Consider the following 14,751-nt stretch of genomic DNA (forward strand, 5'->3'; position numbering starts at 1 on the left):
AAGACTCAAACTTTTCTCGGTCGAAAAACTTTTGAGAGACATCTATCAGTTTGCCATGTTTATCAAAAACAGGCTTACTCATTGCAGCTTTTGTCCATCTTTGCATTATGTACTGTTCTGGTATTTTCTGAAAATCTTAGTTGTATAGAATCCAAAGGCAGTGCCTGCACAACAAGCCCATTCTCTCAAACATAGAACAGGAATAAGTAATCTTCATGTTATCTGGCGAATATGCTATGTTCCATGACTTATTTGGCATCTGCAAGTCTGTTAGAATATATATTTTTGTCTCATCAATCTTCTCCACATCTTTAAAACGGCAATCAGACAAAGCTGCAACCAATTCTGTTTGGAAGTCTTTGAAAATGTTGTGCGAGTACATTTCAGAAGCATGGACTTCAAGGTTTGACTTTGTTTTCCGTGGGATTTCAGAGTGTTTGTTGTCACTGTTCAATTTGGACTGCTTGTGTCTTTGTGCTTCCAAGGCAATCTCATAGCACACCCAAAACTCAACAAGGGTCAAATGAGGTGTGAGGAACCTGTCAAAGAAACTGTTTTCGCTCTCAGACCTAGAAGTAACCCTCATCAAGCCAGACATTGAAACATCTTTAAAATAGGCAGGGAGCCACTGTTCCCTGAGATCGTACAAATCTGAAAACCATGTTGGGGTTGGTGTCCTTAACAGTTAGTGCAAGGACTTATAGACCTCTAAAAGGATCAAAGGGCATACTTTTGGTATTATTATCAGTTGATCCACGTTTATCAATAACGGTTGGCTTGCTAGATAAGTTTGACGTTATTGTCATACAGATGGCGGTGATCAACTGGTCCCTAAAAGTCACACCTATAGGATACGTTTGAGAGACTTGACGATATGAAAATACAGTCATGTAGATGCCAAATTTGACTAACCAGTTAGTCCGAGTTATTTGACTAGTAATTAGTCAAAAATGTGATGTTGAGATATTATATTTAATACGGATTAAATATTATGAGCTAAGGCGAATTAACCAGTTAATTCGTAAAATTAAATATAAGCGTTTTATATTTAATTAAATGTATATTGAATATTAATTATACAATATCGTCTTTGTCGGACATGCATTAATATTTCAACTAACCCGTATTATTAGTTGATGTTTTAATAGCCGATAACCGATGACGATTTATAATAAAAAACGCGTCATATACATTTTAGCGAATGGGGTCGGTTCAATCGGATCACGAGTTAAATGAGGAGAAAGTGGAAAGCCCACTCCCTCCTCTCATGACCCGCGGACCGAGGCAACAAAAGGAGAGGCTCACTCTCCTTTTGACCTAGTGATTTTCATTTACAGAAAAACTAGGGTTTTGGAGATTAAGTTTTCTCTGAAACCGAGATCTCACATCTCGAGAAAAACACACAACAAGTTCTCCCAATATTGCAAGGCAATCGGAGAACACGTTCTAGCACAAGGGCATTTCTCAGCCGGTCTTGGGTGCAACAATTAGGAGGAAATCTCTGTTGATTTCTGTTCTTTACGCCGTGCATCAAAGGACCCGAGGTTGATTCTTATTCCCTATCGTTTCTCTATTGTATTTATGTTTTATGACGATATTCGCATGTTAAATTTACGTTATAGTCCTAAATTTAGAGGGTCTTATACGGATATTACCCCACAAGTGGTATCAGAGCGAGGCCACGTAAATTTTTCTATGTGTTTTTCATAAAACGATTTTGAAACGGTTGTGTTTGTCTCGAAATCCGTGCCTTGTATACACGGATGTTGCGTTTTTGTTGAAACCGTGACATGTTTTACACGGTTGATTCACTTTTTACGTTTTGTTTTTGTGCATATTGTTGTTTTATACGGAAATTATAACAATATGTCAAGTTTTGTCAATTGTTAAATTGTTTTGATGCGTTTTTGATCAAAATTGCAATTGATTTTGTCTCGACAAACTGTTTTCACGAGGGTTTTGAATTTTCAGCCATGTTTGCATTCGATCGAGCGTATTTCTACTCGATCGAGTGCTATTTCTGTCATGTTTTTGCTCGATCGAGTCCCTGTTGTACTCGATCGACCCCTTTCAAAACCTACTGCTCGATCGAGTTGTCCTCGTACTCGATCGAGCAGATTTGCTGATAAAAGTACTCGATCGACCATCAGTTTAGTCGATCGAGCACTTTCTGATTGGCTATCCTCTCGATCGACTTGCAGTTCAGTCGATCGAGCCCTTTTGTTCCTCGATCGAGCACTTATGTCCCTGGATCGAGGGATTTTGTTTTGGCAGCTTTGAAAATTTATTCTTTTTGCTTTAAATTTTCTTTTGGCCTTATTATGTACTTTATACGGATATTGTACACTCGCTATGATTGTGAAACGGTTCACACACGTACCATTAAGTTATTTTAACGTGTATTTAAAGTAACGGACTGTATTAGATTAAAATTAAATTGATAAAAGCGGTTTTATCACATGAATTTTAATCATTAAAGGGTGGTTTGGATAAATTTAACATAATTACAGAATTATGTCACGAATGAATTTGTTTTTAGTTGATGCATTTAATTATCGTTTTGTTGAATACCTTGAATGCCTTTTATTACGTATTTATTTATTTTTTGCAAACGGTTGTAACTTAGTGTGGCCTTAGTAGAACGTGTTACCGTAATGATGGAACACGGTCTTGGTTGTATTTTGAGATCTCGTATCTCCATTTTATTTCTTTTAATTACAGTTTTTTAATTAGAATGTAAATGGGTTTATATTTGTAATTTTAAATTGTAATTTTTGAGAAGTCCAAAGATGGAGACCGGATGCTCACTCCCGCTACTTGGATCAAGATGGAACATCAAGACAAGCTTCTCGGGTCCAACGGTGGATTCCAAAGTTGTTTTATCTTTTATTTTACTAGGATAGGCCACACTAGGAATTTTTATTTACGTATTGCATTCTTTTATTTATTTTTCCGTAACGATAGTATGCATCATATTCCGCCTAAAAACCAAACCACCTAATTATTGCATGAAAACTGACACATATAGAGGTCACGAGTTAGTTTTCATTGGCATTCTCATGTCACACGATTTTTAAGCCATCACCCAAATTGATTCATTCACGCAGACGCTAGTTATTCGTTCACTTAAAATGAATTATAATTAAGTTGATGGGATCTTCCTCGTATAAACAAAAATTGAGAACAGTCTTTATAGGTCAAACTCCAATGAGTCCCTTCTTCGTCGGTAGGCATAATATGACCCCTTCTACGTCGGGTAAGTTGGAACCGATTGACCTATTTTATCTCAACACTATGGTCACTCGTACGATCCTGTGACTGTGGTGGACTATAGATAGGATTTACGGAAATCTATCGACCAAGAGTTCTTACGGAAGAATTAGCTAAACAGTTGGCTTATCAATTTACTGAAATTGAATCTTGGGATCACTTGTATCATTCTTGAGGGAGATCAATTATGCAAGTGCGAGAGTCTACATGTTAAAATGAATTTTTAATAGACTTAAATCACCTCGATGAGTTGCTTATTTTGTTTTGTTTTTCTTTCTTTTTCAGTGTAGATCACGTATTTTTAAACTGCAAATAACAAATGGCTGGTTCTACTGATAACCCAATGCCAAGTGCCACTTTGGACCGTGAGTCCTGGCTTCGGATCTTCATGAATCAGATGAATCGGTCTACTCGATCAAGAATGATGGATCAAACTTCGCGGACGGGAGGCGGCATTACGGAATGCGCCGCCGCCGACGGAAGCTCAAATATCTATTAGAGCCCATCCCGGCAAACCCAGGTCCCACGGCTAGAGAGTCACTGAAATCACCAAGTTTAATGATTTACGTATGGAAGCGGTGCGATTAAAAACGTACTCATTTTTGCAATGGAACCCAATTTGCAGAAACGCTTCATAGCCCATGGTGCAAACAAGATTTTCACCACGCTCACCAAGGAATTCTCGAAAGCACCGAGAATCGTGACCTATGAGCATACCACTCGCTTCTTTGATGCGAGACTCCAGAAGGGCCAACCGGTTAGCCCACACATTCTCAGCATGATTGAGAATGTCGAGAAGCTGGAGACCTTTAATTGTAACATCAGCGAGAACATTGTTATCGACCGTATACTTCACTCACTCCACGATGGTTATTCGCAATTTAGAGCGAATTACTATATGAATGATTTGAAGAAAACTCCGCATGAACTGCACTCCCTCCTCGTACAGACCGAGAAGGACATGAAGTTCAGTGGGAGCATGAAACAGGATGTTCTCGTTGTGACAAACAAGGGAAAGGGTAAGGGCAAAGCTCAGGCAAACCTAGCAGTAGGTAAGGCGAAGTTCAAGAAGTCGGGTTCAGGTAAGAGTGGGCCTGGTGAGTCGAGCACCTCATCAGGCACGACAAAGAGCAAGAATGAAAACATGGAATGCCATCACTGCCACAAGACTGGGCATTGGAGGCGTACATGTCCTGTTTATCATGAGGACTTAAAGGCAGGTCGTGTTAAACCTGTTGGTATGTCTTCTCTCTCTTCTACTTTTATTCATATGATTGAGATTAACCACGCAAGTTTCGGAACTTGGGTACTTGATCTTGGTTGTGGTTCTCATCTGTGTAATCATGTGCGGGGCTCAAACATCGAACCCCTCGTAAAGGGTGAGGTGGACCTGCGTGTTGGGAATGGAGCAAGAGTGGCTGCCATCTCAAAGGGGACATATGTGATCCAGCTTCCTAGCGGATTTGAGTTGTCATTATATGACTGCTATTATGTACCTAGTCTTTCGAAAAACATTATTTCGGTTTACGCACTTGATAAACTTGGTTTTTCATTTGTAATAGAAAATAATACTTGCATTTTCTCATTACACGATATGATTTACTGGCAAGGCGTCTCCATGAACGGAATTTATGTTTTAGATCCGACCACGGAAATATTACACGTAATGAATAAAAAGTTAAAGGTTGGTGACAAAGATCAAACGTATCTATGGCACTGCCGTATGGGACACATTAATGAGAAACGCGTAAAACAGCTCATCAAACATGGAGCTATCTCGACCTTTGATTTTCAATCATTTGGCACGTGTGAATCATGTCTCATCGGTAAAATGACTCGTATTTCCTTCAAAGGTGTTGGAATGCGCGCTGCTGACCTATTAGGACTCATACACACGGATGTATGTGGCCCTATGTCAATCACCGCACGAGAAGGCTATAGGTATTTCATCACTTTCACGGACGATTTAAGTAGATATGGCTATGTCTACTTAATGAAGCACAAAAGTGAATCCTTTGAGAAATTCAAAGAATACCAGAATAGGGTACATAACCTATTGGGTAGAAAGATTAAAACACTGCGTTCGGATCGTGGTGGCGAGTATCTTTCTCACGAGTTTGATCAACACCTAAAGGACTGTGGGATTGCCCTACAGTTAACTCCACCTGGAACACCTCAATTGAATGGTGTGTCCGAACGGAGAAATCGAACTTTACTTGATATGGTTCGATCCATGATGAGTCACACGGTTTTACCTGATTCATTATGGGGTTATGCTCTTATGTCAGCCGCTCTAATACTTAACCGAAGTCCGTCTAAAGTCATTTTGTGACTCCATATGAACTATGGAAGGGAACGGTCCCTAACTTGTCCTTTATACGGGTTTGGGGCTGCGAGGCTTATGTCAAGTGGAGACACGAGGATAAGCTCGGCCCGCGATCGGTCAAGACATACTTTATAGGTTATCCTAAAGGAACGCTTGGTCATTACTTTTATTCGCCAACCGAACAACGTGTTTTTGTTGCGGCTAGTGCGACATTCTTAGAGAAGGAATTTCTCGAGAATGCAAAGAGTGATAGAACCTTCGAATCTGTCGAGATTCCAGAACCAAGTACCGAGCAACTATTGGAGGAACCTATTCCTTCAATCCCTATGTTAACATTCTGAGGAACCTAGGAGGTCGGGAAGAGTCTCTATTCCTCTGGACAGATACATTGGTATGGTCGAGGAACATGACATAGATGACATTCTACTCTTAACGAGTAGTGAACCCGCAACCTATAAAGGTGCCATGACCAGATTCGACTCAAAGCTATGGCTTGAGGCCATGCAATCCGAGATGGACTCCATGTATGAGAACAACGTGTGGGATCTTGTTGACTTACCCGCTAAGGTTCGTCCCCTTCAATGCAAATGGCTTTACAAGATAAAGCATTCTGTGGAAGGTCAACAAGATATCTACAAAGCACGACTAGTTGCTAAAGGTTTCACCCAAGTGCCAGGTTTGCACTACGATGAGATTTTTGCACCCGTAGTCATGTTGCGTTCCATTCGGATTATCTTAGCGATTGCCGCTTTTCATGACTATGAAATTTGGCAAATGGACGTGAAAACCGCCTTCTTAAACGGCTTTTTGGAGGAAGAGTTGTACATGGTACAACCCGAAGGTTTCATCGATCCAGTACATCCTAAGAAAGTATGCAAACTTAAGCGTTCCATTTATGGACTTAAGCAAGCATCAAGGAGTTGGAATCATCGCTTCGACCAAGTGATAAAAGAGAATGGATTTACTCGATCGGTCGAGGAACCATGTCTATATATCAAGTCGAGTGGGAGCAAGATTGTTTTCCTAATATTGTATGTTGACGACATACTCCTGATTGGGAATGACATACCTCTCTTAACTTCGGTGAAAGTATGGTTGAAAAACCATTTCCAGATGAAAGATATGGGAGAGGCACAAAGAATTCTAGGCATCCGTATCTATCGAGATAGATCACGACGGATGTTATCTCTCGATCGAGAGTCTTACATAGACAAAGTCCTAGAGAGATTCAAAGATGACTAACTCCAAGAAGGGGTTTCTTCCTATGGCTCCAGGGGTGCATTTGAGCAAGTCTCAGGCACCAGAGACACCGGAAGAGAAAGAGCGCATGACACAGATTCCTTATGCTTCGGCTATAGGATCAATCATGTATGCCATGATATGCACACGTCCGGACGTGGCATATGCATTGAGTATGACAAGTCGATTCCAACAAAGATCCAGGTGAACCACATTGGTTGTCTGTCAAGAACATTCTTAAGTACCTCCGGAGGACTAAAGATTGGGCATTGACTTATGAAGGCGAACAAAAGCTATGCGCAACCGATTCTGTGAGATGCTAGCTTCCAAACGGATCGAGATGACTCGAAATCTCGATCCGGATTCGTTTTTACTCTTAATGGCGCTGCAGATCACCGGAAGAGTTCGAAACAAATCTGTTATTCTGATTCTACGACTGAGTCCGAGTACTATGCCGCGTCTGATGCTACAAAGGAAGCGATATGGATGCGTCAATTCTTACATGGGCTATCTGTAGTGCCTAGTTCGAATGACCCGATCACCATCTATTGCGACAATAGTGGTGCCATCTTCCAAGCTAAGGAGCCAAAGTCTAGCAACAAGTCTAGACATGTACAACGGAAAGCTCATCTAATCCGAGATTACGTGGAGCAAAAGGAAGTAGTGATAGAAAAGATTGCTACAGATGATAACATAGCAGATCCTCTCACTAAAGCATTACGACAAGATAAGCATGAAGGGCACGTTAATTCCATGGGAATTAAACGTGTTCCTAAGTTGTAGTACTCTTTTATGGACTAGATTCATTCGCTTTTGTACTCTATACAACATCATCGTTTTGATATTTTATATATATTTTGTTTTTCCATGTGGATTTGTACGACAAATTTTGAACACCACAAAGTGAACTGAACGAACATTATATTTTTTAGTCCTTAATTGCCCGCATGAGCTGATAACTCTGGCAATTATTTTGTGACGTTGGTTGATGGTGGGTTCAACTAGCCATAAGTCAACCGGTTGACTGACCAATCACAGAGGCGATTTATACGGATATTTCGTAGGACACAATTGTGACATCGACGTGGAGTCCTAAATGTTTTATAACATTCAATGCCCGGTCGTGGATAGGACTTCCATGGTGATCCTAAGAGTCGATTCTTTTGACTATCGACTGTCTCTTGAGACTAAGGCAGATTTTGGGTGACTTTGGTTTCTTTCTCACGGTCATCCGTAACAGGGGGCCAAGTAGATTTTTTCTGGGTCATTTCATGCTGTGCTTAGATCGGAAGGAGTCGAGTTGAAGGAAATATTCAGCCTTTATCGTGTACTCGATATTTCTCGGGGCCACTCGAGGAGTCAGAATCGAAATGCATGGCCATGCTCGGATACGGATTCGCTTTATCAGTTAAGTTACTCTCTAGTCGGGGAAACCACTCTTGATCCAGATCGATTGTAGAATACGACCTTTGCGGATCTAGATCTGCAAATTGTTTTACATTGAGTGGGAGAAATTTTAAATGAATATGAGAATCGGTTATCGCACATACACTTGTACGGACAAGTGGGAGTTTGTTGGAGCTTGTGTCCTCCAGTTAGTGCGGATAACGTCATTGCACATACACTTGTACGGACAAGTGGGAGCTTGTTGGGGTTGGTGTCCTTAACAGTTAGTGCAAGGACTTATAAACCTCTAAAAGGATCAAAGGGCATACTTTTGGTATTATTATCAGTTGATCCACGTTTATCAATAACGGTTGGCTTGCTAGATAAGTTTGACGTTATTGTCATACAGATGGCGGTGATCAACTGGTCCCTAAAAGTCACACCTATAGGATACGTTTGAGAGACGTGACGGTATGAAAATACAGTCATGTAGATGCCAAATTTGACTAACCAGTTAGTCCGAGTTATTTGACTAGTAATTAGTCAAAAATGTGATGTTGAGATATTATATTTAATACGGATTAAATATTATGAGCTAAGGCGAATTAACCAGTTAATTCGTAAAATTAAATATAAGCGTTTTATATTTAATTAAATGTATATTGAATATTAATTATACAATATCGTCTTTGTCGGACATGCATTAATATTTCAACTAACCCGTATTATTAGTTGATGTTTTAATAGCCGATAACCGATGACGATTTATAATAAAAAACGCGTCATATACATTTTAGCGAATGGGGTCGGTTCAATCGGATCACGAGTTAAATGAGGAGAAAGTGGAAAGCCCACTCCCTCCTCTCATGACCCGCGGACCGAGGCAACAAAAGGAGAGGCTCACTCTCCTTTTGACCTAGTGATTTTCATTTACAGAAAAACTAGGGTTTTGGAGATTAAGTTTTCTCTGAAACCGAGATCTCACATCTCGAGAAAAACACACAACAAGTTCTCCCAATATTGCAAGGCAATCGGAGAACACGTTCTAGCACAAGGGCATTTCTCAGACGGTCTTGGGTGCAACAATTAGGAGGAAATCTCTGTTGATTTCTGTTCTTTACGCCGTGCATCAAAGGACCCGAGGTTGATTCTTATTCCCTATCGTTTCTCTATTGTATTTATGTTTTATGACGATATTCGCATGTTAAATTTACGTTATAGTCCTAAATTTAGAGGGTCTTATACAGATATTACCCCACAAACCACTCGTGTTCTACAAGTTGATAATCAGTCATTATCTTCCCCCATTGTTCTTCGAATTCATCAGGCTCAAGTTGGTTGTTCCAAACACACCTATTGAGCCTGGTCTTAAAATCCTCATCTTGAAACAGTTGATAACTGACTTTCTCTCTTAGATTCTTCATTATGTGCCACATGCACAGTCTGTGTGTTGACTCCTTAAACACTTCCGGGACTACCGACTTCATTGATTTGTCCTGATTAGTAATTATAATTCTCGGTTGGTACCCGCCCATTGCTTCCAAAAATGTCTTGAACAACCATGTATAACACTTAATACTTTCATCACCTCTCAACCCAGCTCCAAACGTTATGCACCTTTTGTGGTGATCAACTCGTGTGAAAGGCACAGCCATATCGTACTTGTTTGTTCCATATGTAGCATCTGTTGATAAAACCTCACCGAACAGCATGTAGTTCTTTATGCAGATCGGATCTGCCCAAAACACTCCAGCCAGGCACTTGTTTTCATCTACTATAAAATCAAAGTAAAATGAACTGCATGTGTCTTTTCTCCCAATAAGATTTTCAACAAACATTTGTGCATCAAAATTACCAATGTAGGTTTTTATGTCCCTGACAAAGTTTTTGAAATCAACCTCAGTAGCCCCAATGTTGTCGTAACCTCCACACAACTCCTTCCAACCTCTATAGGCTTTCACACCACCTAGTTTTAGCACCTTTACCTTTGTGACAAATTGCTTCTGTACCTCTGTCATTTTTCGGTTTCCTTTCAAGAATATTGTAGATTCAGGGAAGCAAGTGGATGGTTATGCGCTTCATCGAACTGCACAATATAAGTTCCATTTTCTTGGTATTTAAACCGCACTAATGCACGATCAATTTCTTGTAATCGGCCTCACACGGCTTATGTCATCACATCGATTCTCGCATCATTCTCAGCAGTATTAGTATCAGTATCAGTCCTCTTCCTTTTCCTACTTTCCTTTACACCTTGCCTATTGCAGACAACATTCCTTAATGCAAAACTGTTTGGTAACTCATTGCCTTTAATCCTTTTTGTTGTTGCAAGTCTTGGCGTAAACCCACTGATTGTACAATATTCTTTGTAGAATAACTCTGCTGATTCTAGCGTTTCGAATACTTGTCCTACTTTAGGTTTCTTTTCCTCTGGACAGAATGGAATGTACTGGAGTGCATTTAATGTTTCAATTCTTGTCCTTGGTGTTTTAAAGCTGTTATTTGTAGAAGAAGACGTAGTTGCATCACTTGTACTCATTGTCTGGTTCAACAGTAGTTAAGTAAGTAAGTATATTGAATATTATTGCATCAATAATGAAGTAATCCAATTCTAATATGCTCTACAAAGATCGAGAATTTATTTCGTACGAATAAAGGTTCATATATAATGTATTCCTGCGAATGTCCATTATCATGCCTTTAAAGGAACATTTATTTTACTGCTAATGTTCATAGGAAATATTGTTGTCCATTTTGATAAAGCATATATATAATGTATTGAATGCTAATGACATTAAACAAACAAATAGTCATAATATTATTACATTAATATTAGAAAAATATTTACAAAAGCCATTTCAGGCTTTCAAAATGGTAAAGCCTACTAAGGCTTATACTGAAAAAAAAAAACACAAGATAATACCTAATAACAATAAACACAAGATAACACAACATATTTCTAAACTAATCTAACAGTCGGAGTCATAATAACCCTCATCCCCAGACTGTTCCTCAATTTCATATTCTTCTTCTCTTTGCTTTAAAAATTGTCGTTCTTGTCTTTTGTGATGTCTAATTATTTCTGCACGACTAGACATAGTCGTGCAGATGCAGAATCTTTCAAGGAGCCGATAAATCTTTGTGATAGTTATTACACCATTTTCATTTCCGTGAACCGCGCCTCGGTAATAATCCCTCTCCTTTACCTCTGGCTCCGTCCCTATAAGGAACCACTTTGACCAGCCCTTGCACACCATGGCCATGTTTCTCTTTTCTTCCCTCCCAAGTCGATTAAAAAAAATCTGGAGGAATGCCTGATTAGTAAGGAAAGGATGTAAAGGACGACTGTGAGATGGTACATCCATCTCCACAGGAATGTCATCTCCATCAAACCAGTTTGAAGAAAACTGGCTTACTTTCCATTCCCTATAATGGTCCATGAAATTTTGTTTATAAGCATCATTCTTGTAGGGAACTATCGTGCATTTTGTGTAGTCCATTGTTTTTTTTTTAAGAAAATTAAGTACTTTTCTGAAGATATTAAAAGTTTTGGTTATTGGAAAAGGTTTTAGAAATGAAGGTAGGATGGAAAAGTGGTTGTGTACTATTGGGTTTATATAGTGGATTAATTGAGTATAAGAGATTAAATTCTGTGAACAGTTGTGTCTTTTCAACTGCCACAAACATAATCATGGTAATTAATAAATTGGGTGAAGTTATCTATGTTACTTAAATCTCTTGTATAAAACAGTATATGCACACTATAAAAATACGTAATGGACATTTGAATTAAACTGAAAGCACATTTATTTTCCAAATAATGTTCCATGTTCTTTTTTAAATAATTTAATGTACCTTTAAATATAATATAATGTACATTTTCCAAACAGTGCTTAATGATATTTTAGTTGCACCTAATTATCAGAAAATGCAAATTATGAATATAGATAGTGGACAATTTATTTGATGGAACATGTTTTTTTATAATTAATATAATGTACATTTAGAATTAATATTCAAATTAATGTGAATAGTTGTGTCTTTTCACCACTTAAGCAAGTTACAAACCGTCATTTGACATATTGAACAGTTACAAGACCACTTGCAAAAGATAATAATTACTTGCACATCCTTATTATATATAATGCACATTTCACTAAGACTGATTGGACATTTCCTTATGAAACGTGTACAAAGACAACACAACACATTATTTTTGCATGCAAAATTACTTTTCATTACTACTTCAAATTGCACACTTTTCCTTTCTCATTATTTTTAGTACATTTTTTCTCACCACAAAGTACATTTGCATTTATCATCCTCCTAAAATCAAACAAACAAACTATAAACCCTAATTTAACACTAAATTTAATCAAATCCGAAATTAAGTTGAATTTGATTAAATTCAACTTTAACATCATCATAAAATCAATTCAACAACGATTCAGAAAGGAATTAAATAACATTGAATGAACATACCTCAATATTGACTGTAGAAAACAATAATTCCAGATGAATGACGAAATCAATTCCGATTTTCCTTACAAAGTTTTGATCTTGAAATAACTGAATAGCTGATGAATGCAAAAGTTTGAACAAATTGACTCTGATTTGCGCTTCGAACACAACAATTGATGATGAATAAACGATTTTAGATCACTAAATTTGATATCGAAAGACAAAAATTTACAAATTAAGGAAGGATTAATGATGAAATCGATTGATTTTGTTTCGTGTGGTTTGATTTTGTTACGTAGGCTTGATATTGCTGACATGTACAGTCTTATTTTTTGTTTTCCGTGAAATTCAAAGAGAAGCGCGCGTCTAATCTCAGCCGTCAGTCTTATTTGATGGACGGTTGAGAGCTGTTCTCACGGTTCTCACGATAAGTCCCATTTTCACCGGAACTCTACCCTTGTTATTATTATTATTATTATTATTAGTAGTAGTAGTAGTATTAGTATTAGTATTAGTATTATTATTGTTATTATTATTGTTATTAGTATTGTTGTTATTACTACTGTTATTACTACTGTTATTACTGTTATTATTATTATTATTATTATTATTATTAGTATTAGTAGTAGTAGTAGTAGTAGTAGTAGTAGTAGTAGTAGTAGTAGTAGTAGTAGTAGTAGTAGTAGTAGTAGTAGTAGTAGTAGTATTAGTATTAGTATTAGTATTAGTATTATTAGTATTGTTAGTATTTTTATTTTTATTATTGTTATTGTTATAATAATTATTATTATTATTATTATTATTATTATTATTATTATTATTGTTGTTATTATTATTATTATTATTATTATTATTATTATTATTTCAGTATCTTTATCATTATCATTATCATTATCATTATCATTATCATTATCATTATCATTATCATTATCATTATCATTATCATTATCACTTCCTAATTGACCTAGACGCAAAGCCTATAAAATACCATCTAAACATCAGTTTTAAAACCCTATTGCAAAACTTATTATCATTCACACATAAAATTATCGGTAAGAAGAGGCTGTGAGAGAGATTGCGACATTGGAGGGGGAATTGGGCAAATTTAGCAATCAGAATCATATCTATTCGTCGTTGTGAATTTGTGGAGGAGCGGTGTTAATGTTTTGTTACGTGTAGAATTGCGATAGGGTAGGGATTTCTTACTCAAATTGTGTAATTGTTGTTGTTGCATACTTGTTTCTAATTGTGATGGTTGATAAGTTATGTGGTGATTCCATGAATACTTATGTAAGACAGAATGGTTTTATCTGTTATGTATATTTATATTATTGTTACTGAGAAGCCGGTTTGAAGACCGAGGAGGTTGTTAGGAGTTCAGAGATAGTTGTCGATCTGCGTGATCGAGCAGGTTGTAGATAGCTGCTGATCTGTGTGATCTAGGAGGTTGTTAGGGATTCGGAGATAGCTGCCAATATGCGTGATCGGGGAGGTTGTTAGGGGTCCGGAGTTAGATGCCGATCTGCTTGGTCGATGAGATAGTTTGGTGTTCGGAGTATGATTGTGAATATGAGTTATAATACAACGCGAATGATTATTTGGTTATACTATTGTTTATATGATAATGTTACATTTGTTAGTTTGTTTTTCTCTACTCGAACTTTGGTTGATGTGTGTGTGTGTGCGTTTCTCTGTCAAAATTGTTTTCAACTCTGTATGAACCAACTGACATTTCCGGCAATCGGGAGCGGTGGGATAAGCAAGTAATGATTTGTGAGCTCTTCTAGATGCTGCGTAGGAAAGGGACGGACGATGATCAATATTGGAGTCAGACACCTTTTTTTAGGTAATATATATATATATATATATATATATATATATATATATATATATATATATATATATTAAAAAACGTCCAAATTACATGCCAAAAAATACAAGACTATATGAGCAAAACACAAAGTACTAGCCAAAACTAATACTCATAGACTACTATCCAACAACCTTCACTTTAACATTAGGAGTAATGCACTCCCGTTTTCAGCAGCCACCTCTTGTCAGTCTATGAC

At 37.5% G+C, this 14,751-nt stretch overlaps 1 protein-coding gene across 1 annotated transcript; it reads right to left on the reverse strand.

The window, feature by feature from the left end:
* Window positions 1-74: 74 nt before the first annotated feature.
* Window positions 75-10,239, reverse strand: LOC141652500 (protein FAR1-RELATED SEQUENCE 5-like). The gene is made up of 3 exons (XM_074460010.1): window positions 9,575-10,239; window positions 398-677; window positions 75-164 (listed from the first exon to the last, which is right to left on the reverse strand). Exons 1-3 carry the CDS (start codon window positions 10,237-10,239, stop codon window positions 75-77), a joined length of 1,035 nt encoding a protein of 344 aa, XP_074316111.1.
* Window positions 10,240-14,751: the final 4,512 nt, after the last annotated feature.

The sequence above is a fragment of the Silene latifolia genome, chromosome 1, assembly GCF_048544455.1.
Source record: "Silene latifolia isolate original U9 population chromosome 1, ASM4854445v1, whole genome shotgun sequence".
NCBI lineage: Eukaryota > Viridiplantae > Streptophyta > Magnoliopsida > Caryophyllales > Caryophyllaceae > Silene > Silene latifolia.

Excerpts from the sequence above, each read along its gene's own strand:
- LOC141652500 (XM_074460010.1), bottom strand. The coding sequence starts at position 10,239 with ATGACAGAGGTACAGAAGCAATTTGTCACAAAGGTAAAGGTGCTAAAA. Across the intron at positions 678-9,574 it reads TTTAAGACCAGGCTCAATAG|GACACCAACCCCAACATGGT; the intron begins GTGTGTTTGGAA and ends CTAACTGTTAAG. Across the intron at positions 165-397 it reads AAACAAAGTCAAACCTTGAA|GCACTGCCTTTGGATTCTAT; the intron begins GTCCATGCTTCT and ends CTTGTTGTGCAG.